We start from the raw sequence: 25,372 nt of genomic DNA on the forward strand, positions 1-25,372 counted from the left end.
ACAGCATTATGAAGGACCCCACGCACCCCTCATACAAACTCTTCTCCCTCCTGCCATCTGGCAAAAAGCACAAAGTATTCGGGCTCTCATGACCAGACTATGTAACAGTTTCTTTCCCCAAGCCATCAGACTACTCAATACCCAGAGCCTGGACTGACTCTAACCTATTGCCCTCTACTGTGCCTATTGTCTTGTTTATTATTTATTGTAAAGCCTGCACTGTTTTGTGCACTTTATGCAGTCCTGGGTAGGTCTGTAGTCTAGTGTAGTTTTGCACATAAGAAGGGTCTCGGCCCGACATGTCAACTGTACCTCATCCTATAGATGCTGCCTGGCCTGCTGCGTTCACCAGCAATTTTTACGTGTGTTGCTTGAAATTTCAGCATCTGCAGATTTCCTCGTGATAGTGTAGTTTTGTGTTGTTTTACGTAGTTCAGTGTAGTTTTTGTATTGTTCATGTAGCACCATGGTCCTGAAAAACGTTGTCTCATTTTTACTGTGTACTGTACCAGCAGTTATGGTCAAATGACAATAAAAAGTGACTTGACTTGACTTGACTTGGTAATAGGGTGTTTGGCAAGACTGATGTATGAACTGAGATTGGTAGGCTCGGGCTTACAAGCACTAGAATTTAGAAGAATGAGACTGGATCTCAGAGAATTTCTAAACTGCTGGAACACTAGACATGGGAAAGTTGTTTCTAAGGATGGGGTGTCCAGGGAGGAGTGGCACCTCTGGTGAAGGGGGTTGTCATGTCTGTTCTGGGGTAATTCGCTTTTCGGTCCCGACAGACACTCAGCTCTCACCTGTGGCTCCAAACAACTGTTTGCATGGGACAGCAGCCACATCCCGGTATACCATTTTGACAGGTGGGCTAAAGCAGGTGAGGGCAGCCGGTGGGCCTCATACCTCACTGAGAGAGGGACATGCCAGTCGGCTATGGTGGACTGGGCAGATGAGGTCTGCAGGGAGATCCAACGGACAGGAAGGCATTTCTGAAATGCTCCGTAGAGAGCGAAGGGCATGACAAGTCACAGGAGGCATCAGAGTCATCCACTGCAACCAAGGAAGACCCCAGTTTGTGATGCTTGTTCGTACCACTGGACCTGGACTTCTGAGGTTGAGAGAGTGGAACTGCTCAAATTTAACAGTTTTTCTTCTTTAAAAACTTTCCCAGAGAGGTTTCCTGTCATCGTTGGGTATGACAGACAACCAACAACCACAACGTAATGACAGGGTAAAGTGGGACCAGGGTCACAGCGTCAAGATGTGGAAGAATACAAGAAGTACTTTTTAAACTTGAGGAGTGGACTTCTTTGTCACAGAAGACAAGTGCTGCCTAATAAAAAAAAATCAATTTGATATAATTCAAATAGTTGAAGAGATCCAGGGACATGTGGAGAAAGTCCGTTTGTGTGTGGATCGACACATACAAAATGCTGGAGGAACTCAATACATCGGCCAACATCTATGGAGAGGAATAAATTGTCCACATTTCAGGCTGAGATCCTTCGCTGAAATGTTGACTGTTTATTCCTCTCCATAGATACTGCGTGACCTGCTGAGTTTCTCCAGTGTTTTGTGTGTGTGTGTGTTGCTCTAGATTTCCAGCATCTGCAGAATCTCTTGTATGAGTGAACTTGTTTGATCAGATGAGTGGTATAGCAGTTCAAGGATCCAGACAATCTACTCCTGCTGCTGGGTCCTCTGCTTCTATGAAATATACTTACAGATTCTGAGGATACAAAGCCAGGTAACAGAGTGGTCAGTGAAGAAGATGAATGAAGACTTAGGACGGGTAATAGACAGGATTAATTGAATGAGCAAAGATGAAATATAATGTGGAAAAATGTCAGGCCATCTATTTTGTTAGTAAAAAAAATTACTCATTAGTTTTTTTAAAACATTGTGAGTTTGAAAAGGGGTCATATATAGAGAGACTTGGACATCATTATTTATGAATCACTTAAAACTAATACTGAGTTACAGCAAGCAATTAATAAGTCACATTGTGTAGTTCAATTGTTTATTTGGACAAGTTATGTCCCATGTATTCTATGTAACTTTCCCTGTCACTTTGTTTAATTCTCTGCCACTAAGAAATAAATTTTTTTTAAAAATTGTAATCTGATTTTATTATCAGGGTCTCAGGACTGTAAGTAGCCTGAGAGTTCCTAGAAGTGTGCTCACATTAGGGATGTAGCCTATTTGTTAATCTTTTCATACTCACTCTTACTACTTATTCTATGCATTTTGGAGCAACAGACAAAAACATTTGCAGGTACTCAGCACCTGTGGAGAGAAGTGGACAGTCAACTTTTCAGCTCAAAACACATTATCCGTAGGATCTATTTCCCTCCACAAACCTGCCTTACCCGCCATCTTTTTGTGTGTTGCTCCTAATTTCCCACATCTGCAGTGGTCTGTGTCTCTATCTGGTGTGGGAGCAGTCGAGCATCGGACCAGAAGTCCCTACAAAGGGCTGTGAGAACGGCTGAGAGGATCATCGGGATCTCCCTACCAGCCATCAGGAGCATCTAACAGAGAGCTGTGTACGCAGGGTCCTTAGTATTATCAAGGATCCCACCCACCCATCCTCCTGCATCCATCAGGCAGGAAACTCTGATGCAGAAAAACAAGAATGGTCAGGATAGGAAAGTTTCTTCGTTCAGGCCATTAGGATTCTGAATTCCCTGTCGCATCGCATTCAAAGTATCACTGGTTAATCTGTTCTGTACCTTACAATATTTAACTTATATACTTTAGGTTGTTTATTCATGTGTAATCCATCTGTAGATTTCATCCTCACTTTCATAAGTGTCCGGAGAAACGTCTCGTTTGATGGTATACATACAAATGTGCATATAGTTAAATGACAATAAACTTGACTTGACCCTACTTTGTATTTTATCATTTTATCTCCATGGATGCATTCATTATTTCTTTTCTTGCTATTGTCTACATCAAATAACTTCCCCCCTTCACCCTTAACCCATGTCCTCTGGTTTTTTCTCCCCTAGCCTCAGTGGAAAAAGGCTGCTTGCATTCACTCTATCTATACCCATCATAACTTTAAATACCTCTATCAAATCTCCCCTCATTCTTCTACGATCCACGGAATAAAGTCCTAACCTATTCAACCTTTCTCTGTGAGAATCAAAAGATCATTAATGAACATTACAGTCAAAAGATTCCGTTTTTTCGTGTATTTGGAACGTATAAATTTCCTTAGTAAAACATGGACCAGTAAGTCAATTTAAGCAAGATAGCATAGTGATAGCTTAATGAATCACATCTTATCCCTCGATGTTACTCTTATGAAACACAGGATGTTTCCTATCGTGGGGGAGCCTCAGACTAGAGGGCACAGCTTCAGAGTAGAAGGATGTCCCTTTAGAATAGAGATGTAGAGGAATTTGTATAGCCAGAGGGTGGTGAATGTGTGGAATTCATTCCTCGCAAAGTGGAAGGTCCCGATGGAATACCTGGTAAGGCTCTGAAAACCTGTGAACCTGTGCCAACCAACTAGTGGGAGTACTCAAGGGCATTTTCAACCTCTCACTGCTACGGTAGATAGTTCCCACTTGCTTCAAAAAGGCAACAATTACACCAGTGCCTAAGAAGAATAATGTGAACTGCCTCAGTGACTATCACCCGGTAGCACTCACATCTGCACTGATGAAGTACTTTGAGAGTTTGGTCATGACTAGACTGAACTCCTGCCTCAGCAAGGACCTGGACCCATTGCAATTTGCCTATCGCCACAATAGGTCAACGGCAGACACAATCTCAGTGGTTCACCACACGGCTTTGGACCACCTGGACAACACAAAACACCACGTTAGAATGCTGTTCCATCGACTATAGCTCAGTATTTAATACCATCATTCCCACAATCCTGATTGAGAAGTTGCAGAACCTGTGCCTGTGTATTTCCCTCTGCAATCGGATCCTCGACTTCCCAACCGGCAGACCACAATCTCTGCGGATAACATATCCTCCTCGCTGACGAACAACACTGGTGCACCTCAGGGGTGTGTGCTTAGCCCACTGCTCTACACTCTATATGCACATGACTGTGTGGCTAGACATAGCTCAAGTACCATCTATAAATTTGCTGATGATACAACTATTGTTGGTAGAATCTCAGGTGGTGATGAGAGGGCGTACAGGAGTGAGATATGCCAACTAGTGGAGAGGTGCCGCAGCAACAACCTGGCACTCAACGTCAGTAAGATGAAAGAGCTGATTGTGGACTTCAGGAAGGGTAAGATGAAGGATCACATACCAATCCTCATAGAGGGATCAGAAATGGAGAGAGTGAGCAGCTTCAAGTTCCTCGGTGCCAAGATCTCTGAGGATCTAACCTGGTCCCAACATATCAATGTAGTTATAAAGAAGGCAAGGCAGCAGCTACACTTCATTAGGAGTTTGAAGAGATTTGGCATGTCAACAAATACATTCAAAAATTTCTATAGTTGACCATGGAGAGCATTCTGACAGGCTGCATCAGTCTCCCAGGACATCTTCAGGGAGCGGTGTCTCAGAAAGGCAGCGTCCATTATTAAGGACCTCCAGCACCCAGGCATGCCCTTTTCTCATTGTTTCCATCAGGTAGGAGATACAGAAGCCTGAAGACACACACTCAGTGATTCAGGAACAGCTTCTTCCCCTCTGCCATCTGATTCCTAAATGGACATTGAAGCTTTGGACACTACCTTACTTTTTTAAAAAATATACAGTATTTCTGTTTTTGCATGTTTTTTTAATCTATTCAATATATGCAATTGATTTACTTGTTTATTTATTATTACTATTATTATTATTATTAATATTATTTTATTTTTTTTTCTCTGCTTGAATATGTATTGCATTGAACTGCTGCTGCAAAGTTAACTCCACTAGCTGGCATAACAAATTTCACGTCACATGCCGGTGATAATAAACCTGATTCTGATTCTGACTCAGACAGCTGTGGAGGCCAAGTCATTGGGAACATTTAAAATGGAGGTAGGTTCTTGATTAGTAGGGGCTTCAAAAGTTACGGAAAGGAGGCAGGAGAATAGAGTGAGTAACTGAGAGGGATAATAAATGATCAAATGCCAGATCAGACTTGATGGGCTGAACAGCCTAATTCTGTTCCTTTGTCATAAGGTTTTATCTAAGTCTATTACATAAAGCTATCACCAAACTACCTTGCTTAAATCAACTTAGGTTCTTACAACACAGAAAAAGGCCACTCTGCTCATCAGGTCCATGCTAGCTCCCAACAGATTAAACCATTTCTCCTCTCGTTATTTCCAAAGGTCCACCAAGATGCAACACAGAGCGTCATAGGAAGTCATTTCTGCCTGTGGCCATCAAACTTTACAGCTCCTCCCTTGGAGGGTCAGACACCCTGAGCCAATAGGCTGGTCCTGGACTTATTTCCTGACATAATTTACATATTACTATTTAACTATTTATGGTTTTATTACTATTTATTATTTATGGTGCAACTGTAAGGAAAACCAATTTTCCCCGGGATCAATAAAGTATGACTATGACTATGACTATGAGATTTGTTCTGCTACATGTCCATCAACTTCCTTTAGATAATTATGGTACTTACTGAACTGAGACACCAGCACATTATTGGATTTGGGTCTAAATTGTAGTTTTCTTGTAGTTTAATTTTCATTATGCTTGTGTATTGAAGCACCTTCAATTACTCCAAAAGACTGAGGTTTGGTAAAATACTGAAAGGCTTTTATTCGCTGTACAATACGACCTCCACAGTGAGTGTCTGCCCCCGGACTGAGGGGGAGGGGCAAGGCGAACACCTTTATACAGGACTCTGTGGGAGGAGCCACAGGGGCAGTCAGCAGAGGGGTGTGTCAAAGAAATGTTTGTAGATGCTGAGTGGATTTTCAGTAGGGCGGCACCGTGGTGTAGCGGTTAGCACAGTCGCTTTACAATACCAATGACGCAGGATCAATTCTAAAGCTTCCTGTGAGGAGTTTGTACATTCTCCTTGTGACCTCGTCGGTTTCCTCCATGTGCTCCAGTTACTGCCCGCATCCAAAAGACATATAGGTTAGGTTTAGTAAGTTGTGAACATGTCACTGGAAAGATGGCTACACTTGTGGTCTGCCCACAGCACGTCCTCGAACTGTGATGCTCATTGACTCAAACAATGTACTTCACTGTAACTTTCGATATATATGTGCCAAATAAAGCTAATCTTTAAGTAATTTGTAGTACAGTTATAACTGTTTCTTTGTCGATATTCCTGAGTTAATAGCAGCATAAATCAAGGCTGTGTTTGTTGTCTCATAGGCTGTACTCATCAAAGGAATTCCCTTATCTATCCAGCTTAAACTAGTTTTCAGTGTAAAGATCTGTCATAGTCCGGTCCGTGAAGTCCGTATTCCGGTTTGCGGTCCAGTCCATTGACCCTTGCACCAGGTTTTCCTGTCTACCCTGTTTCTGTCTTGTTGAGCTCTAATTGAGTTAGCTGATGCTAGTTGGGGCTGGCTGCAGAAATACCTCCAGAGACCAGGGTGTGGCTGCTGGATTGTTCTTGTCCTTACTCCTTGTATCCCTTCCTCTGCCTTCTGTTTCCTCGCCTGAAGCCTTACCTTGCCTTGCTTGTAACTCTCGCCTCGCCTCGCCTCATGTCTCCAGCCTCCAGCCTTGCCTCTCCTCAAGGCTCCAACCTCCAGCCTCGCCTCGCCTCGAGTCTCCAGCCTCCAGACTCACCTCGCCTCAAGTCTCCAGTCTCCAGCCTTGCCTCACTTCAAGTCTCCAGTCTCCAACCTCCAGCCTCGCCTCCAGTTTCCAGCCTCCTGCCAAGCCTCGCCTTGTCTCTTGCCTAGCCTCGAACCTGTAGACTCTAGCCTCTAGCCTCTAGCCTCTTGCCAAGCCAAGCCTCTAGTCTCTAGCCTCTAGCCTCTAGCCAAGCCAAGCCAAGTCTCTAGCCTCTAGCCTCAGGCTTCAAGCCTGTAGATTTCTGCCTCATCCTGCCTGCCAGCCAAGCCTCGTCCTTGCCTAGTTCTGGGGTCCGAGCCAGAGGCAAGACCCAGGTACTGGGTCCTTGTCCAGTCTCTGGCTCGGAGTCCAAGCCCGGGCTCCTAGCTCTTTTGTCCAGTCCTGTTCCAGGTTCCTGGTTTTCCTGTCCATGTCCTTGCTATTGGCCTGCATCCTTGTCCTGTCCCTAGTACTTCAGTGTCTATGTCTTGCACTTGGGTCCGTTCCCAGCCACCGCCCTTATGACAAGATCAACCATAAGGCAAAGGTTTTCGTTCAATTCTTTGTTCTCTCCTTCCTCCTTATTTACAGTGAGAGTGAGCTGGTTACAATTAGAGTTAGTTACCTGCTCTCTTTGTTCTGAACAGCTTAATAAAATGGCTGTTACCACAAGATTTGAGGCTCATTCATGACATCAGAAGAACCCTCTGGGGAATCTTATTTCAGCTTCAACAGCATCTTTGGATGTGGTTGAAAAGTTGAACAAGTGAGATCTGTCACAAGAAAGTAGCATCCATCGTCAAGGACCCCACCATCCAGACTGTGCCTTCTTCTTGCTGCCACCATTGGGACAGAGGTACGGGAGCCTTAGGTCCTACAGCACCAGGTTCAGGAACGGTTGCTACCCTTCAACCATCAGACTTCTGAACCAGCACAGATAACATCACTCACCTCAACACTGAACTGTTTCCACAACCTATGGACTCAATTTAATGACTCTACAATTCATGTTCTCAGTATTATTTATTTTTATTACTATTTTTCTTGTATTTGCAGAGTTTGTCTTCTTTTGTGCATTGGTTATCAGTCCTTCTGTATAGATTTTCATTGATTGTATTGCATTGCAAGAAAATGAATTTCAGAATAGTATCTTCGGACATATACTGTACATACTTTGATAATAAGTTTACTTTGAAATTTGTTAACAGAGATGCACCCTAGGTCAGTATCGAAGTTGCAGTGTGACTCAGTGGTACAAACAGCTGCATCATGTACTGCCCTGCCTTCTTTTCCATTTGATTGCCCTTGTATCTGATTGTTGAACTTATTGCTTCCACTAATCTCAGTGTTCTATTACACATGTTGACTTCTTATCAGCATCACGCTAAGAAGCAGTAAATCACAAATTTGACTGTTTTCAATCATGAAATAGTTAGCTGTTATAGACAATAGGTGCAGGAGTAGGCTATTCAGCCCTTTGAGCTAGCACCGCCATTCACTGTGATCATGGCTGATCATCCACTATCAGTATCCAGATCCTGCCTTATCCCCATAACCTGTTCCAAGGAAGGTATTCAATATACCTCGCAAAACAACATCTACCATGAAAAGGTAAACTCATTCCATTAGGGCTGTGATTATACACTGAGTGGCCACTTTATTAGGTACCTCCTATTGTTCATGGTCCTCTCTGCTGCAGTCCACCCAGTTCAAGGTTCAACAGGTTAAGTGTTCAGAGATGCTCTTCTGCACACCACAGTTGTAATGTATGGTCACTTGACTTCCTGTCAGCTTGCACCAATCTGGCCATTCTCCTCTGACCTCTCTCATTAACATGGTGTTTCGCCCAAAGAACTGGATGTTTTTTGAGTTTTTTTTTGTACCATTCGCTGTAAACTTTAGAGATTGTTCGCATGAAAATCCCAGGAGATCAGCACTTACCGAGATACTCAAACCATTCCATTTGGCACCAAGTCATTCCACGATCAAAGTCACTTAGATCATATTTCTTCCCCATTCTGGTGTTTGGTCTAAGCAACAACTGAACCTCCTGGCCATGTCTGCGTGCTTTTATGCATTGAGCTGCTGCCACATGATCGGCAAATTGGAATATTTGCATTAACAAGAGCAGGTGTACAGCTGTACCTAATCAAGTGGCCACAGAATGTATTACGATCAACATAATTCTGTCAGCTTCACACAGAATAATGCATGTGTTATTCAAATTCACTACTTTGGGAAAGCATTATGCAAGGAAATAGAGAACGTGAAAAAGAATGACTATAAAATAGATTGTATGGCAGGTTTTACAGGTCGTCCAGGGACGGAGAAGTCTGGTGTACAGGATATGTGAAGAAATCTTTATTTTGAGACAGTGTTTACAAAAAATTAGATCCTGGACTACAAAAAATATACACACACCACTACAGCAGGGAGGCCATGTTTTAGTCATTACATTATGGGAAGGATGTGAAAGCGTTGGAGAGGGTACAGAAGAGGTTTACCAGGATGTCGTCTGCATTAGAGGGTATGAGCTTTAAGAAACGCTTGGACAAGAACATAGGTTATTTCCACTGAAACTGTTAAGGCTGAGAAGAGATCTAATAGTGGTTTATAAGATTATGAAAGGTATGGTCAGAGTAGACTGCTAGAACTTTTTTTTAATTTTAAAGTAGACAAGCAGTACCTTTTTCCCAGGGTTTAAATGTCTAATACCAGAGGACATTCACTCAAGGTGAGAGAAGCCAAGTTCATAGGGGTTGTACAGATAATTTTTTTTCTTTACACAGAGAGTGGTGGGTGCTGGAATTCGCTACCTGGGGTGCTTGCTGATGGAGGCCAACACGATAGGGCATTCAGGAGTGTCTTCGAAAAGGCACGTGAATGTGCATGTAATGAAAGGACATGGATATTGTGTTGGCACAAGGGATTAGTTTTGTGGGCATTTGATGCATCACTGCCTGGTATGGGAACTGTACCTCCGTCAATCACAGGACTCTGCAGAGAGTGGTGCGGACAGCCCAGCGCATCTGTAGATGTGAACTTCCCACTATTCAGGACTTTTAGAAAGACAGGTGTGTAAAAAGGGCCTGAAGGATCATTGGGGACCCAAGTCTCCCCAACCACAAACTGTTCCAGCTGCTACCATCCAGGAAACAGTACCGCAGCAATACCAACACCACCAACAGGCTCCGGGACAGCTTCTTCCACCAGGCCATCAGACTGCTTAACTCATGCTGACATAACTGTATTTCTGTTATATTGACTATCCTGTTGTACATACTATTTATTATAAATTGCACATTGCTCATTTAGATGAAGGTGTAACGTAAAGATTTTTACTCCTTATGTATATGATGCAGGTAATAAAGGCAATTCAATTCAATTCAATTCAATTACTAATTAGTTCGGCACAACGCTGAGTTGAGGGCCTGTTCCTGTACTGCATTGGTCTATATTCCTATGTTGTAATAAGACACCAGTTAGGTCACAGGTGGAATATTGTGTTCCAGTCTGGTCTTTAAACTTTACAAAGTTTGAGAGGTACTGCAGAAGATGAAGAAGAAATTTATAAGTAAAGAATTTCAGCAGAAGAAGGGGTTGTCCTCCTTGTATATAAGGAACTTTGAGAGGAGGTTTGATCAAGAGCAAAAGATCATGGCAAACTGCTCCCATTAGCAAATGGTTGAAGAATCAGGTGGCAGATACCTACAGTAAAGAAGAAAGGTTTGTGGGCAATATGAGGAGAAAGAACTTGCTTACTCAGATCGGTTACAATCTCAAAATCACTACCTGTGAACATTGGGTTTATACGGAGGTAGATGAATACATGATGGACTTGGAGAGACTGTAATACCTTATGGACATACAGTGCCTATAAAAAGTATGCAGTCTCCCCTTGGAAGTTTTCATGTTTTATTATTTTATAGCATTGAATCACAGTGGATTTATTTTGGCTTTTTTGACACTGATCAACAGAAAAAGACTCTTTTATGTCAAAGTGAAAACAAATCTCTAGAAAGTAATCTAAATTAATTACAAATATAAACCAACAAATAATTGATTATGTAAGCATACACCTCCTTCAAGTCAGTATTTAGAAGATGCACCTTTGACAGAAATTATAGCCTTGAATCTGTGTGAATAGGTCTCTATCAGCTTTGCACATCTGGACACTGCAATTTTTCCCCATTTTTCGTTACAAAACTGCTCAAGCTCTGTTGGATTTCATGGAGACTATGAGTGAACAGCCCTTTTCCAAGTCTGGCCACAAATTCTCAATTGGATTGAGGTCTGGACTTTGACTTGCCCACTCCAGGACATTAACTTTGTTGTTGTTAAACCAATCCTGAGTAGCTTTGGCTTTATGCTAGGGGTCATTGTCTTGCTGGAAAACAAATCTTTTCACGAGGTACAGTTCTCTTGCAGACTTCAGGATTTCAGGTTTTCCTGCCGGATTTCCATGTATTTTGCTGCATTCATTTTACCTTCTACCCTCACAAGCCTTCCAGGGCCCACTGCAGTGAAGCATCCCCACAGCATGATGCAGCCACCACCATGCTTCACAGTAGGATGGTATGTTTTTGATGATGTGCAGTGTTTGGTTTACAGCAAACATAGTGTTTAGTCTGATTTGGTGTTTGTCAATTTAAAGGGGGTGAATACTTGTGCAATCAGAAATTTTGTGGTTTATATGTGTTATTAATTTAGATCAATTTGTAGAGATCTGTTTTCACTTTGACAAGAAAGAGTCTTTTTCTGTTCATCAGTATCACGAAAAGCCAAATTCAATCATTCAATCATGACTGATCTTTTTTTTTTCTCCTCCTCAACCCCAGTTCCCGGCCTTCTCCCAGTAACCTTTGATGCCATGTCCAATCAAGAACCTATCAATCTCTGCCTTCGATACACCCAACAACCTGGCCTCCACAGCCGCATGAGGCAACAAATTCCACAAATTCACCACCCTCTGGCTGAAGAAATTTCTCCACATCTCTGTTTTGAACGGATACCCCTCTATCCTGAGCCTGTGCCCTCTTGTCCTAGACTCTCCCAACATGGGAAACAACCTTTCCACCTCCATTCTGTCCAGGCCTTTCAACATTTGAAAAGTTTCAATGAGATCCCCCCCCCTCATCCTTCTAAATTACAGTGAATACAGACCCAGAGCCATCAAACGTTCCTTGTATGATAACCGTTGCATTCCTGGAATCATCCTTGTGAAACTCCTCTGGAACCTCTTCAACACCAGCACATCTCTTCTAAGATGAGGGGCCCAAAACTGTACACAATACTCAAAGTGAGGCCTCACCAGTACCTTATAAAGCCTCAGCAACACATCCTTGCTCTTGTTTTCTAGACCTCTTGAAATGAATGCTAACATTGCCTTCCTCATCACCGACTCAGGTTAACCTTTAGGGTGTTCTGCACAAGGACTCCCAAGTCCCTTTGCATCTCAGATTTTTGGATTTTTTCTGTTTAGAAAATAGTCCGCACATTTACTTCTACTACCAAAGTGCATGACCATGCATTTTCCAACATTATATTTCATTTGCCACTTCCTTGCTCATTCTTCTAATCTCTCCAAGTCCTTCTGCATCCTACCTGTTTCCTCAACACTGCCTGCCAGTCCACCAATCTTCGTATCATCTGCAAACTCGGCAACAAAGCCATCTATTTGATCATCTAAATCATCTATATACAGCATAAAAAGAAGTGGTCCCAACACCGACCACTGCAGAACACCACCAGTCACTGGCAGCCAACCAGAAAAGGATCCTTTTATTCCCACTGACTGCCTCCTACCAATCAGCCAATGCTCTAACCAAGCCAGTAACTTTCCTGTAATACCATGGGCTCTTAACTTGGTAAGCAGCCTCATGTGTGGCACCTTATCAAAGGCCTTCTGGAAGTCCAAATATACAACATCCACTGCATCCCCTTTATCTATCCTACTTGTAATCTCCTCAAAGGATTCCAATAGGTTCATCAGGCAAGATTTCCCTTAAGGAAAACATGCTGACTTTGTCCTACCTTGTCACCAAGTACTCCATCACCTCGTCCTTAACAATTGACCCCAACGTTTTCCTTACCACTAAGGTCAGGCTAACTGGTCTATAATTTTGTTTCTGCTGCCTTCCTCCTTTCTTAAAGAGTGGAGTGACATTTTGATTTTTGAAAGATCATTTCTAATGCAGCCACAATCTCTAACGCTACTTCTTTCAGAACCCTAGTGTGCAGTTCTTCTGGTCTGGGTGTCTTCTGTACTTTTAGGTCTTTCAGTTTTTTGAGCACCTTCTCCCTTGTAATAGTAACTGCACCCACTTCTCTTCCCTCACACACTACAACATCTGGCACATTGCTAGTGTCTTCCACAGTGAGGACAAATGCAACATACTCATTTAGTTCATCTGCAAACTCCTTGTCCCCCGTTATTATTTCTCCTGCCTCATTTTCAAGCGGTCCATTATCCACCCTCATCTCTTGTTTATTTTTTACATACTTCAAAAAGCTTTTACTATCCACTTTGATATTACTTGCTAGCTTGTTTTCATATTTCATTTTTTCCCTTCTAATGATTCTTTTAATTGCTCTCTGTAGGTTTTTAAAAACTTCCCAATCCTCTATCTTCCCACTATTTTTTGCTTTGTTGTATGCCCTCTCTCTTTAGTTTTTACATTAGCTTTGTCTTCCCTTGTCAGCCATGGTTATACTATTTTGCCATTTGAGTATTTCTTCATTTCTGGAAAACACATGCCCTGCACCTTCCTCATTTTTCCCAGAAATGCACGCCACTGCTGCTCTGCTGACATCCCTGCCAGCAGCTCCTTCCAATTTACTTTAGCCAACTCCTCTCTCATACCACTGTAACTTCCCTTACTCCACTGAAGTATTGCTACATTACACTTTACTTTCTCCCTATCATATTTCAAGTTGAACTCAATCATATTGTCATCACCGGTTCCTAAGGGTTCTTCTAACTTAGGCTCCATAATTGCTTCCAGTTCATTACATAATACCCAATCCAGTATAGCTGATCCTGTGGTAGGCTCAACCACAATCTTGATCTGAAAAGCCATCTCTTAGGCAGTCAGCAAACTCATTCTGTTGAGATCCATTACCAACCTGATTTCTCAATCGACCCGCATGTTAAAATCTCCCATGACTATGATAACATTGCCCTTTTGACTCACTTTTTCCATTTCCTGTTTAAATCTGTGGTCCACCTCCCAATCACTGTTGGGAGGCCTGTGTATAACTGCTATCAGGGTCCTTTTACCCTTGCAGTTTGTTAACTTAACCCACAAAGATTCAACATCTTCCGATCCTATGTCACGTCTTTCTACGGATTTGATGCCATTCTTTACCAGCAGAGCCATGCCATCCCCTCTGCCCACCTTCCTACCCCTCCAATATAACGTGTAACCTTGGACATTCAGCTCCCAACTACAACCATCCTTTAGCCACGATTCAGTGATGGCCACAACATCATAACTGGCAAACTCTAATAGTGCATCCAGATCATCCAACTTACTTCTTATTCTCTGCACATTGAGATACAACACCTTGAGTACTGTATTTGCTACCCTTTTTGATTTTGCATCCCTAATGTACTGATATTCATCCTGTTGGCTGCAACTACATCCCATCACCTGCCTGCCCTTCCTGACAGTCTGACTGCACACTATCTTTACTTTTTTGTCAACACTCTGGTTCCCACCCCCCCCCGTCAAATTAGTTTAAGCCCTCCCCAGCAGCTCTAACAAACCTACCCATGAGAATATTGGTTCCTCTTGGGTTCAGGTGCAACCCGTCACTTTTGAACAGGCCAGAAGAGATCCTAATGATCCAAGAATCTGAAGCTTCTCAGCCATACAGTTCTCTGCCAAATCATCCTGTTTCTACCCTCACTGGCGCGTGACACAGGCAGCAATCCAGAAATTACTACCCTGGAGGTCCTGCTTCTCATCTTTCTACCTAGCTCTCTAAAATCTCTTTTCAGGACCTCTTTGCTTTTCCTTCCTATGTCATTGGTATCAATATGTACCAAGACATCTGGCTGCTCTCCCTCCCAAAATGTTGTGGACGCAATCTGAGGCATCCCCGACCCTGGCACCTAAGAGGCAACATACCATCCGTGTGTCCTGTTCACGTCCACAGAATCTCTTGTCTGTTCCCCTCACTTTTGATGCCCTGTCTAAACAAGAATCTATCAACCTCTGCCTTAAATATACCCAATGACATGGCCTCTACAGCAGTCTGTGGCAGTGAATTCCATAGATTCATCACCATCTGACTAAAAAAAAATCCTCCCCATCTCTGTTTTACATGTATGTCCCTCTATTCTTATGCTGTGCCCTCTGGTCCTTGACTTCCCCCACTATAGGAAACATCCTCTCCACATTCACTCTGTCAAGGCCAGTCAATATTTGATAGGTTTCAATAAGATCCTCCCTCACTTTCCTAAACTCCAACGAGTACAGAGCCATCAAAAACTCCTCATATGTTAAACCTTTCCTTCTTGGGATAATTGTAGTGAACCTTCTCTGGACCCTCTCCAATGCCAGCACATATTTTCTTAGATAAGGGGCTGAAACTGTTCATAACACTCCAAGTGCAGACTGACCAATGCCTTATACAGCCTCAGCATTCCATCCTTGTTTTTATATTCTAGTCTGAGATTACCCTGGATATCTCAATGTTTGTTGATCAGGTCACATCAAAACTACAATCATTCACAATCAGATTCGTCTTTACTGTTTCATTTCCATCCACACTTCCTTCATTATGGGTCACCCTGTTATTGGAAAGGTGTCATTAAGTTGGAATGTGTTCAAAGAAGGTGCATGATAACGTTGCCACAACTCAAGGGCTTGTGCTACATGGAGAGGATGGTCAGATTAGAACTTTATTCTTTAGAGTAGGAGTTCCCAACCTGGGCTCCATGGACCCTTTGCTTAATGGTATTGGGCCATGGCATAAAAAAAAGTTGTGAATCCCTGCGTTAGAGCCTAGGAGAGTGAAGGGAGACTTTACAGAGGTGTAAAAAGTCATGAGGGGCTCAGCTAGGGTGAGCACACAAAGTCTTTTTCTGAGGGAACCAAAACTTGAAGACATTGGTTTAGGTGAGATGACAAAGATTTAAAAGGGGATCACAATCAAAAACACCTCCTAATTTTGTCTTATCTGCAACTTACTGATCAAACCTGGTGTATTCGTTCGGCCAGACTTGGGAACAGTTTCTTTCCAACTGTGATAAGACTGCTGAACGGATCCTGACCCGGATCTGGGCCGTACCCTCGAAATATCCGGACCTGCCTCTCGGTTTTTTTGCACTACTTTACTTTCCATTTTTCTATTTTCTATTTATGATTTATAATTGAAATTTTTAATATTTACTAATTTTTACTATTTTTAATATTTAATATTTGTAATCCCGGGAGCGGAAAGCGCAGAATCAAATATCGCTGTGATGATTGTACGTTCTACTATCAATTATTTGGCGACAATAAAGTATAAGGTATAAAGTAAAGTATTCACATCCATATCATTTACATAAATAACGAATTACAAGGGTCCTAACACCGATCCTCACAGTACACCACTAGCCATCGGCTGCCATTCTGAGAACCTACAAACACCACCCTGTGCTTCGTATTCCAGAACCACTTGAGCTGCTCTCTATGGATTCCACGGGAATTAATCTTCCAGACCAGCCTACCATACGTTTAGGCTTCACTGGAGTTCAAAACAACATCCACTGTTCCACCCTCATCTACCCTTTATATTACCTCTTCAAAAAGCTAAAAGGTTTGTCAAGCATGATTCTTTATGCACAAATCTATGCTGAATTCTAATCAGACCTTGTCTACCCAGATGCTGGAAAATCCTATCTCTCAGAGTTCTCGCTACTAACTTTCCCACCATTGATGTCTGAGTAAAGGGCCTGTAGCTTTTCTTGCTACCCTTCTTAAACAATGCAATGACATTAACCATCTTCTAGTCTTTGGGAATTTCACCAGTGCTTAACTATGAATCAAATACCTCTGCAAGGACAACCACAATTTCTTCTCCAGCTTTCCACAATATCTGAGGATCCACTCGGTCAGGTGCTGAGATTTTATCCACCTTAACGTGCCATAAAGCTGCAAATACCACCTCCAAAACATCTCCACCTGTTTGCCTTATCTCTTGAGCATCCATGATTTCTCCCCTGTAAACACCAAGGAGAAATATTTGTTAAAATTCTACCCAACTCCCTTGGCTCGGGATATTGGCAGCCCTGTAGATCTGTAAAGGGACTTACTCTCTCCCAAGCCATCCTTTTGCTCTTAAAATAGGTATACAACCTCCTGGGATTTTACTTAACCTGAACTTACTCTCTTAGTTTGAAGTTTGTATGGTGAAAATTACGACTGAGAAGGTGCTCAGGAAGCTGAATGGTCTGAGGGTGGATAAATCTCCTGGACCTGATGGAATGCACCCTCGGGTTCTGAAGGAAGTAGCTGGAGAGATTGCAGAGGCATTAACGATGATCTTCCAAGAATTGATAGATTCTGGCATTGTACCAGATGACTGGAAAATTGCAAATGTTACTCCGCTATTTAAGAAGGGTGGGAGGCAGCAGAAAGGAAACTATAGACCTGTTAGCCTGACATCAGTGGTTGGGAAGTTGTTGGAATCGATTGTTAGGGATGAGATTACGGAGTACCTGGAGGCACATGACAAGATAGGCCAAAGCCAGCATGGTTTCCAGAAAGGAAACTCCTGCCTGACAAACCTACTGCAATTCTTTGAGGAAATTACAAGCAGGGCAGACAAAAGAGATGCAATAGATGTGATGTATTTTGGATTTTCAGAAGGCCTTTGATAAGGTGCCGCACGAGGCTGCTTAGCAAGATAAGAGCCCATGCAATTAAAGGGAAGTTACTAACGTGGGTGGAGCATTGACTGGTCAGCAGAAAACAGAGAGTGGGAATAAAGGGATCCTATTCTGGCTGGCTGCCAGTTACCAGTGGAGTTCAATAGGGGTCAATGTTGAACCGCTGATTTTTAGTCATAGTCATAGTAGTCATAGTCATACTTTATTGATCCTGGGGGAAATTGGTTTTCGTTACAGTTGCACCATAAATAATAAATAGTAATAAAACCATAAATAGTTAAATAGTAATATGTAAATTATGTCATGAAGCATATCAATGGTTTGGACTACGGTATTAATGGATTTGTGGCTAAGTTTGCCAATGATACAAAGATAGGTGGAGGAGCGGGTATAGTTGAGCAAACAGAGAGCCTGCAGAGAGACGATGAGACAGGTATAAGGAGGAATTTTAGGTGGGGGGTTATATGGGAGGCAGGGTTTAAGGGTCGGCATAACATTGTGGGCCAAAGGGCCTGTACTGTGCTGTACTATTCTATATTCTATGTAGATAGTTTAGGGGAATGGGCAAAGAAGTGGCAAATGAAATACAATGTTGGAAAGTGTATGGTCATGCACTTTGGTGGAAGAAATAAATGGGCAGACTATTATTTAGATAGGGAGAGAATTCAAAATTCAGAGATGCAAAGGGACTTGGGAATCCTTGGGCAAGATACCCTAAAAGTTAACCTCCAGGTTGTGTTGGTTGTGAAGAAGGTGAATGCAATGTTGGCAATCGTTTCTAGAGATATAGACTATAAGAGCAGGGATGTGATGTTGAGGCTCTATAAGGCACTCGTGAGACCACACTTGGAGTATTGTGTGCAGTTTTGGGCTCCTTATTTTAGGAAGGATATACTGACATTGGAGAGGGTTCAGAGAAGATTCACAGAGAAGATTCACAAGAATGATTCCAGGAATGAAAGGGTTACCGTATGAGGGTCTGGCAGCTCTTGGGCTGTATTCCCTGGAGTTCAGGAGAATGAGGGGGGACCTCATAGAAAATTCCAAATGTTAAAAGGCCTGAACAGATTAGATATGGCAAAGTTATTTCCCATGGTAGGGGATTCTAGGACAAGAGGGCACGACTTCAGGATTGAAGGGCGTCCATTTAGAACTGAGATGCGGAGAAATTACTTTAGTCAGAGGGTGGTAAATCTGTTGCCACGAGTGGCTGTGGAGGCCAAGTCATTGGGTGTATTTAAGGCAGAGGTAGATAGGTTCTTGAATAGCCAGGGCATCAAAAGGTAGGGGTAAAGGCAGGGGAGTGGGGGTGACTGGAAGAACTGAATCAGCCCACGATTGAATGGCGGAACAAACTCGAATGGTCTACTTCTGCTCCTGTATCTTATGGTCTTATTTTCCCTCCTGATTTCCCTTTTAAGTGTATTCTTAAACTTCAGATAAGCCTTAAGGGATTCACTCGTCCCTGACTCTCTAAAGGTTGTGTATGCCCCCTTTTCTTCCTGACCAGATCCTCAATCTCCTTGTTCATTGAACTTGCCAGGTTCATTTTCTCCCTAACAGAAACATGCTACCAACAGCTTTCCTTTCAAACAGGCTCACCCAATCAGACTCCGCTGGATCCAGTCTAATCCACTTAAAGTTGTTTTGTTTCTTGTTGTTCTACTGATCATTGTGGGCATGCTATGCGGGCACTGGGATGCGTGGCGACACCTGCGGTCGGCCCAAGTACATCCTGAACTTGTGTTGGGTGTTAATGCAAAAGACACATTTTGCTTATGTTGTTTATTTATTGAGATACAGCATGGAATAGAGCTGTTCAGCCCTTCGAGCCACACTGCCCAGCAATCCCCTGATTTAATCCCATCTGAGGAGAAGACAGGCGGCGCGACGCAGCTCGCAGCGGCCACTCCGGTGAATGATATCTGTTATTTGTCAAGTAGGGTGCCGTGCACGATCCTGATTTGATTGAGACAGACGTGAGAGAACGGAGGACCATCTGGTGAAACTTCTGAAATGCCTGTTTCACCACCGCTGCTACTGTGCGATCCAGAATCCCCGGAGGGGAAGGCCCCGAGTCCTCGGCTTTGCTTGTTGCTCAGCAGCTGGGGTGGGGTCGAAGCGCTCGGCAGAGATGGTGCTCGGTGCTCGGTGTCGGAGGGCTGGTCGGATGCTCGATGTTTTCGGACGGACTCAGAGTCAGCTGCAGTCGGGTGCTTCCAATGCATTGGAAAGTTTGCGGCGCTTCCATCTGCGTGAGATGATGGGGCTATCGGGACTTGAGACTTTTTTTACCGTGCCCATGGTTTGTCCTGGGTTTCTTGTGATATCACTCTGGAGGAACATTGTATCATTTTTTAATGCATGCATTTCTAAATGACAATAAACGAGAACTTAGTGTCCTCATAATCCAATCTAATCCTAATCATGGGATAATTTACAATGACCAAGTAACCTACTAACCAGTATGTCTCTGGATTGCGAGAAGCAAGTGAAGCACCCGGACGAAACCCACGAGGTCACGGGGAGAACAGACAAACTTCTTACAGGCAGCAGCGGGAATTGAACCCGGGTCACCTGCACTGTAAAGTGTGCTAACCACTACACTACTGTGCCGGCCCACGTTTCAATGTACATGTGATAAAGAAATTAACTTGAATCTGAATCTGAAGTTAGCACTGTTCCAGTCTATTTGGTGATTGAGCATGGATTAGGCCTTCTGCATTTTGAGCCATCCGGCCCCAGAAAAACTCACAATACCGATTAACCCGAATCTAATCATGGGACAATTTACAATTCCAATTAACCTACCCGGTACATCTTTGGACTGTGGGAGGTGACTGGAGCACCCAGGGTCAACCTATGCATTCTATGGAGAGTATACTCCTTACAGAATGGTGCCAGAATTTAAATCTGAATTTCGGAACCGCTTGAGCTGTAATGGCGTCACGCTAACCACTACTTTACCATGATGCCCCAGAACGTTAGCCAGTGAACGTGTCCTACCCTTTTCATTCACTATCTTAAAGCTAACAGAATTATGGTCACTGGAGTCAAAGTGCTCCCGGACTGTCACCGCCATTACTTGCCCTGCCTCGTTCCGTAAGAGGAGGTCCAGTATTGCACTCTTTTCAGATGGGCCCTCTATATATGGAGTCAGGAAACCTTCTTAGACACATTTCACAAATTCCAGATCCTTAACATTCTGGGTGGCCAAGACAACACTGGGGAAATTAAATACAACCACATTATGCATATAACTATGAGCAATATCGCTACTGTCCTGATCCTCAAGTTACTATTGAGGGGGTTTATAATACAGTCCCACTAGAGCAGGGGTTCCCAATATTTTTGATGCCATGGACCAATACCTTTAACTGAGGGGTCCGTGGTCCCAGGTAGGGACCATCTGCATTAGAATGATCCTCCCCTTCTTGTTTCAAAGTTCTACACATATAGCCTCACAGGACAATCCCATAAAAATATTGTTTCAAAGTACAGCAGTAATGTCTTCCCTTATCAAAAAGGGGACCTCCCTTCCGTCACGCCTGAAGCCTGGAACATTGAGTTTCTAGTCCCATCTTTCTCTCAGCCATGTTTCTGTCATAGTTACGACATTCCAGTCCCCAGACCAATCGTGCTCTGAGTTTGTCCACCTTAAGGCTTGTTCATTAAAATAAATACAGTCTAACTGAGTATCCCTTTCCCTGCCTTCAGTGTGTCTATGGCTATCTGATTACTAAACTTCCCCACTTCCCCTTGCTGGCTACTGCTTTATCCCATGACATACTCCTGCTCAGAGTCCCTTGCTACAGAACCACAACACATTCCACTTCCCCCCACCGTAACACCATAAGACATAGGAACAGAATTAGGCCATTTGGCCCATTGAATCTGCTGTGCCAACACAGCGGACCCATTATTCCTCTCAACCCCAATCTCCTGTAATCTTTGATACCCTGATGAATGGGAGTGATGATGGCACTAAACGGCGACTCCTTTGCTTGTATCTTTGGAACAGCTCTATTTCCATCTTTATTAAGATATCTTTATTTTCCCTTTCAGGGTTCTTTTGAAGACTCTGACCTGGAGTTACACACTGACTACAGTTCTTTGCAGAAATGAGACCCACTCTTGGGGTTTCATAACCAACTGTTGCTGTTCGGCACACCAAGGGCTTGGCCTAAGAGTCCGGCTTGGCTTTGGAGGCCTAGGATCTTGGCGCTCTCTGAGATGGATGGATTAAAAGTCGGTGTCATGGCAGGAGACCCGTGTGTCATCGGGGAAGTTGGAACATCTACGGCTGTATGCCCAGATCTTTGGGCACAGAGCTCCAAAAACAAGCGACGTAATGGACTTTTAACATTGTAAACCAGCAAGTTGTTTGTTATGTCTCCCTGCTCGCTGTGAAATGGGAGACATCTCTTTCTCCCTTATTAGGGAGAGAGAGAGCCTGTGGTATGTCAAACACCGGGTGAAAAGCAGTCTTTGGGGTAACTGCAAGTCTGTGTCTTTGCTGTTGCTTTGCTCACGCTTGAGTGCCTGGTGGTTGGTGCCAATGCTTTTTTTTTGCTGGTGGGGGGGAGGGGATTGTTGATTGCTGCTGCTTACACGCGGGAGGGGAGCTGGGGGGGACTTTGGGGTTCTAACATTTAACTGTCGTTCATTCTTTGTGGGGCACTTCTGGGTTTTTGTGGATGGTTGCAAAGGAAAATGCTTTTCAGGATGAATATTATATACATTTCTCTGACATTAAATATACCTTTGAATCGGGAACCTATCAACCTCTGCTTTAAGTATACCAATTACCTGACCTTCACAGCTGACTGTGGCAATGAATTCCATAGATTCACTATCCTATGGCTAAGGAAATTCCTCTTCATCTCCGTCCCAAGTATATATCTCTCTCTTCTGAGTCTATACCCTCTGGTCCTACACTCTGTCACTATAGGAAACATTAGGTCTACACCCACTCTATCTAGGCCTTTCAATATCCAATAGGCTTCAACGAGATTCCGTCCCCACCCATTCTTCTAAACTCCAGCAAGGACAACATTCCAGCTTAAACACTCCCCAACTGCACCAGCAAATTTACCTGCAAGGACATTGGTCCCTCTCTGGTTCAGTGCAGCTTATTCATCTTGTACACATTATCCTGCCCCAGAAAAGATCCAATGATCCAATAATGTGAATCCCTGCACTCTGAATCAACTCCTCAGCCGTGCATTCGACTGGCTTACCTTTCTGTTCCTGGACTCATGAGCATTAGACATCCAGAGCAATCCAGAGATCACTACCCGAGAGGTCCTACTTCCTAAATTCTTACCTAACTCTCTATATTCATTCCACTAAACCTCATCCCTTGTTCTACCTATGTTGTTTGTACTAAAAATCTCTGTTTGCCCCTTTCCTCGAGAATGTTCTGTAACAGCTCAGAGACTGGACCAGTTTGACAAACTTCAATAATGCACAGTGGAAAATATCCTAACTGGTTGCATCATGGCCTGGTATGGAACTACCAATGCCCAAGGGCACTGATGTCCTTAAATTTTCCCAATGGTCATCCAACTCTTTGAAGCCTGCCCTTTGGTAATGATCACTTCAGTAGAAGTCTCGTTGATGATTTTCTCATCATGCTGTACTGAGTTCATGCAAATTCCAGCTTCAGTTCCTTGGCCCAGTCTGCCTTCAATGCAGCCAGATAAATTGAGATGTTCTGCCAAACTTTCATCGTCTATAATATTCTCTTTTTACCAACAAAACTAAAACTACTTGGAATGAGCAATGCCAGTAGACCCTTCATTGGGTATATTTAAAGCACAGGTTGATGGGTTCTTCACTAGTCAACCAAAGGAGTCATAGACTCCTATGACGAGGAGAAGGCAGGAGAATGGGGCTGAGAGGGATAATAAATCAGCCATGACAGAATGGCAGAGTGGACTCGATGAGCCAAATGGCCTAATTCTGCTCCTATGTCTTTCACTCCAGGGGACAAAGAACTATATTAAGGGGAGGAGAATTAATTGATAAATTGGTTGATTATTGTGACATCTGTACAGTGAAAAGCTTGTCATGCATACCATGCATACAGATCAATTCATTACAAAAGTGCATATTAAAACAATAACAGAGCGCAGAGAGTAACACACAAATAAAATCTGGAGGAACTCAGCAGGTCAGGCAGCATTTATGGAAAACAACAGATAGCCGCCGTTCCCGACCAGACCCTAGGTCCTTTCCAGTCCTGATGAATGGTCTCAGCCCAGAACGACTGCGCAGTCCTCTCCATAGATGCTGCCCGACATGCTGAGCTCCTCCAGCAGTTTGTGTGTGCTACTCTGGATTTCCAGCATCTGCGGACAGTCTTGCGCAGAATAACGCGTTACAGCTACAGAGAAAGTGCAGTGCAGGCAGACAGGAAGGTGTAAGGTCACAGCGTGGTGGATGGTGAGGTCACGGGATCAGGATTCACATCTAGTAATTTTCAAGACGAACTTCGAACTCGCAGCATCAAACAATACAAAGCACAGTAGGTTCCAGACTGTCAGCCGCTCCAAAGACTGGATCCAATTATTCAGCTTTGTTAGCGGTGCTCCAACAATCCACGCCAGGGGCACCAGACCCCAAAACAGTATCTCTCCAAGCCCCTCACCCACTGACACGCCCCTCCATAACTCAAACAACACTACTTTATCATTTCCTGTCAGAATCACCGTTAAGTGCGGGCACTACCGTCTATTTTCACTTTATATACATACAATCTATGTATATAATCTATCTTATGTATTTACATTCATTGTGCTTTTTGATTGTGTTATCTTACAGCGAATTTTTGTGCCGCATCAGATCCGGAGTAACAATTATTTCGTTCTCCTTTACACTTGTGTACTGGAAATGACATTAAATAATCTTGAATCTCTCCTCCGAGTGAACGTAAAGGTGATTTTACCTTCATGAGAAAAGTACTCCGTTGTATTGTCCGTCCCCGCTTCGCTGAAGATTACCACCGCATCCGCATTTTTTCTGGCCGCTCTATTAATCTTCTCCGTCAAAGTACAGTTGCCCTCCTCGATCAGGGCTATCCAGGGCGACTCTGTGCCTTCGAACTCAACATCTGGTTCGCAAGCCAAAGCATCCTTGAATCTCGGAACCCGAATCACGCCGTTGGCCCCCTTCACGGGCGAGTCGTTGCCATAAACGCCCAACAGCTTCGTACTGACCGTGGTGTTGGTGTCCGGACTCCGGTGGGTGACGTTGATGATAGCCATGTACGAAAGGTGTCCCTTGATCGTGGTCTGGGACAGGACGACAATGAGTAGTAACAACCATGTTCTCCCAAGGTCTCGCGAGCCCCTCGACATCCTCACTTGCCGCTCTGGCCGGCGCTGGGCATTAACTCCTCTGTTGTAAAATAAATTAAAAAGTTGTTTTGGTCAGCCGCTAGGAACTGGAAGTGAGACGCCGCGGGCAAGCGGAGGTGTAGTGCGACATGCATGCAAGTCTTTGTCAACCCGTGGTGTGGGATTGCACGCAGGCTCCGCGCACTGCTAGGGAACACATCCCCAGCGTAGTCTACCGCCTCCTTATCTTTCGGACTTCGAGCTCTGCACGGGGATTTACCTAGTCAGGTTGCAACGCCGCCACACTCATCCGGTTCAGGTCAAGTTTATCATATGTGAACAAGTACGCTGAGACGCAGTTACAATGAAAAAGTTGCTCGCAGCACGTTAAGTACACACAAGTTATTATACCCACCCACCG

At 43.6% G+C, this 25,372-nt stretch overlaps 1 protein-coding gene across 1 annotated transcript in view; it reads right to left on the reverse strand.

Moving 5' to 3' along the window:
• Positions 1-25,145, reverse strand: part of LOC134353156 (E3 ubiquitin-protein ligase RNF128) — a 193,170-nt gene extending 168,025 nt beyond the window's left edge. The window contains exon 1 of the mRNA XM_063061128.1: positions 24,561-25,145. Coding sequence (XP_062917198.1) covers positions 24,561-24,972 — 412 coding nt within the window. The 5' untranslated portion in view covers positions 24,973-25,145. The remainder of the gene's footprint in view (positions 1-24,560) is intronic.
• Between the last annotated feature and the right edge of the window lie 227 nt (positions 25,146-25,372).

The sequence above is a fragment of the Mobula hypostoma genome, chromosome 10 (genome assembly GCF_963921235.1).
Source record: "Mobula hypostoma chromosome 10, sMobHyp1.1, whole genome shotgun sequence".
In the NCBI taxonomy this organism is placed as follows: domain Eukaryota; kingdom Metazoa; phylum Chordata; class Chondrichthyes; order Myliobatiformes; family Myliobatidae; genus Mobula; species Mobula hypostoma.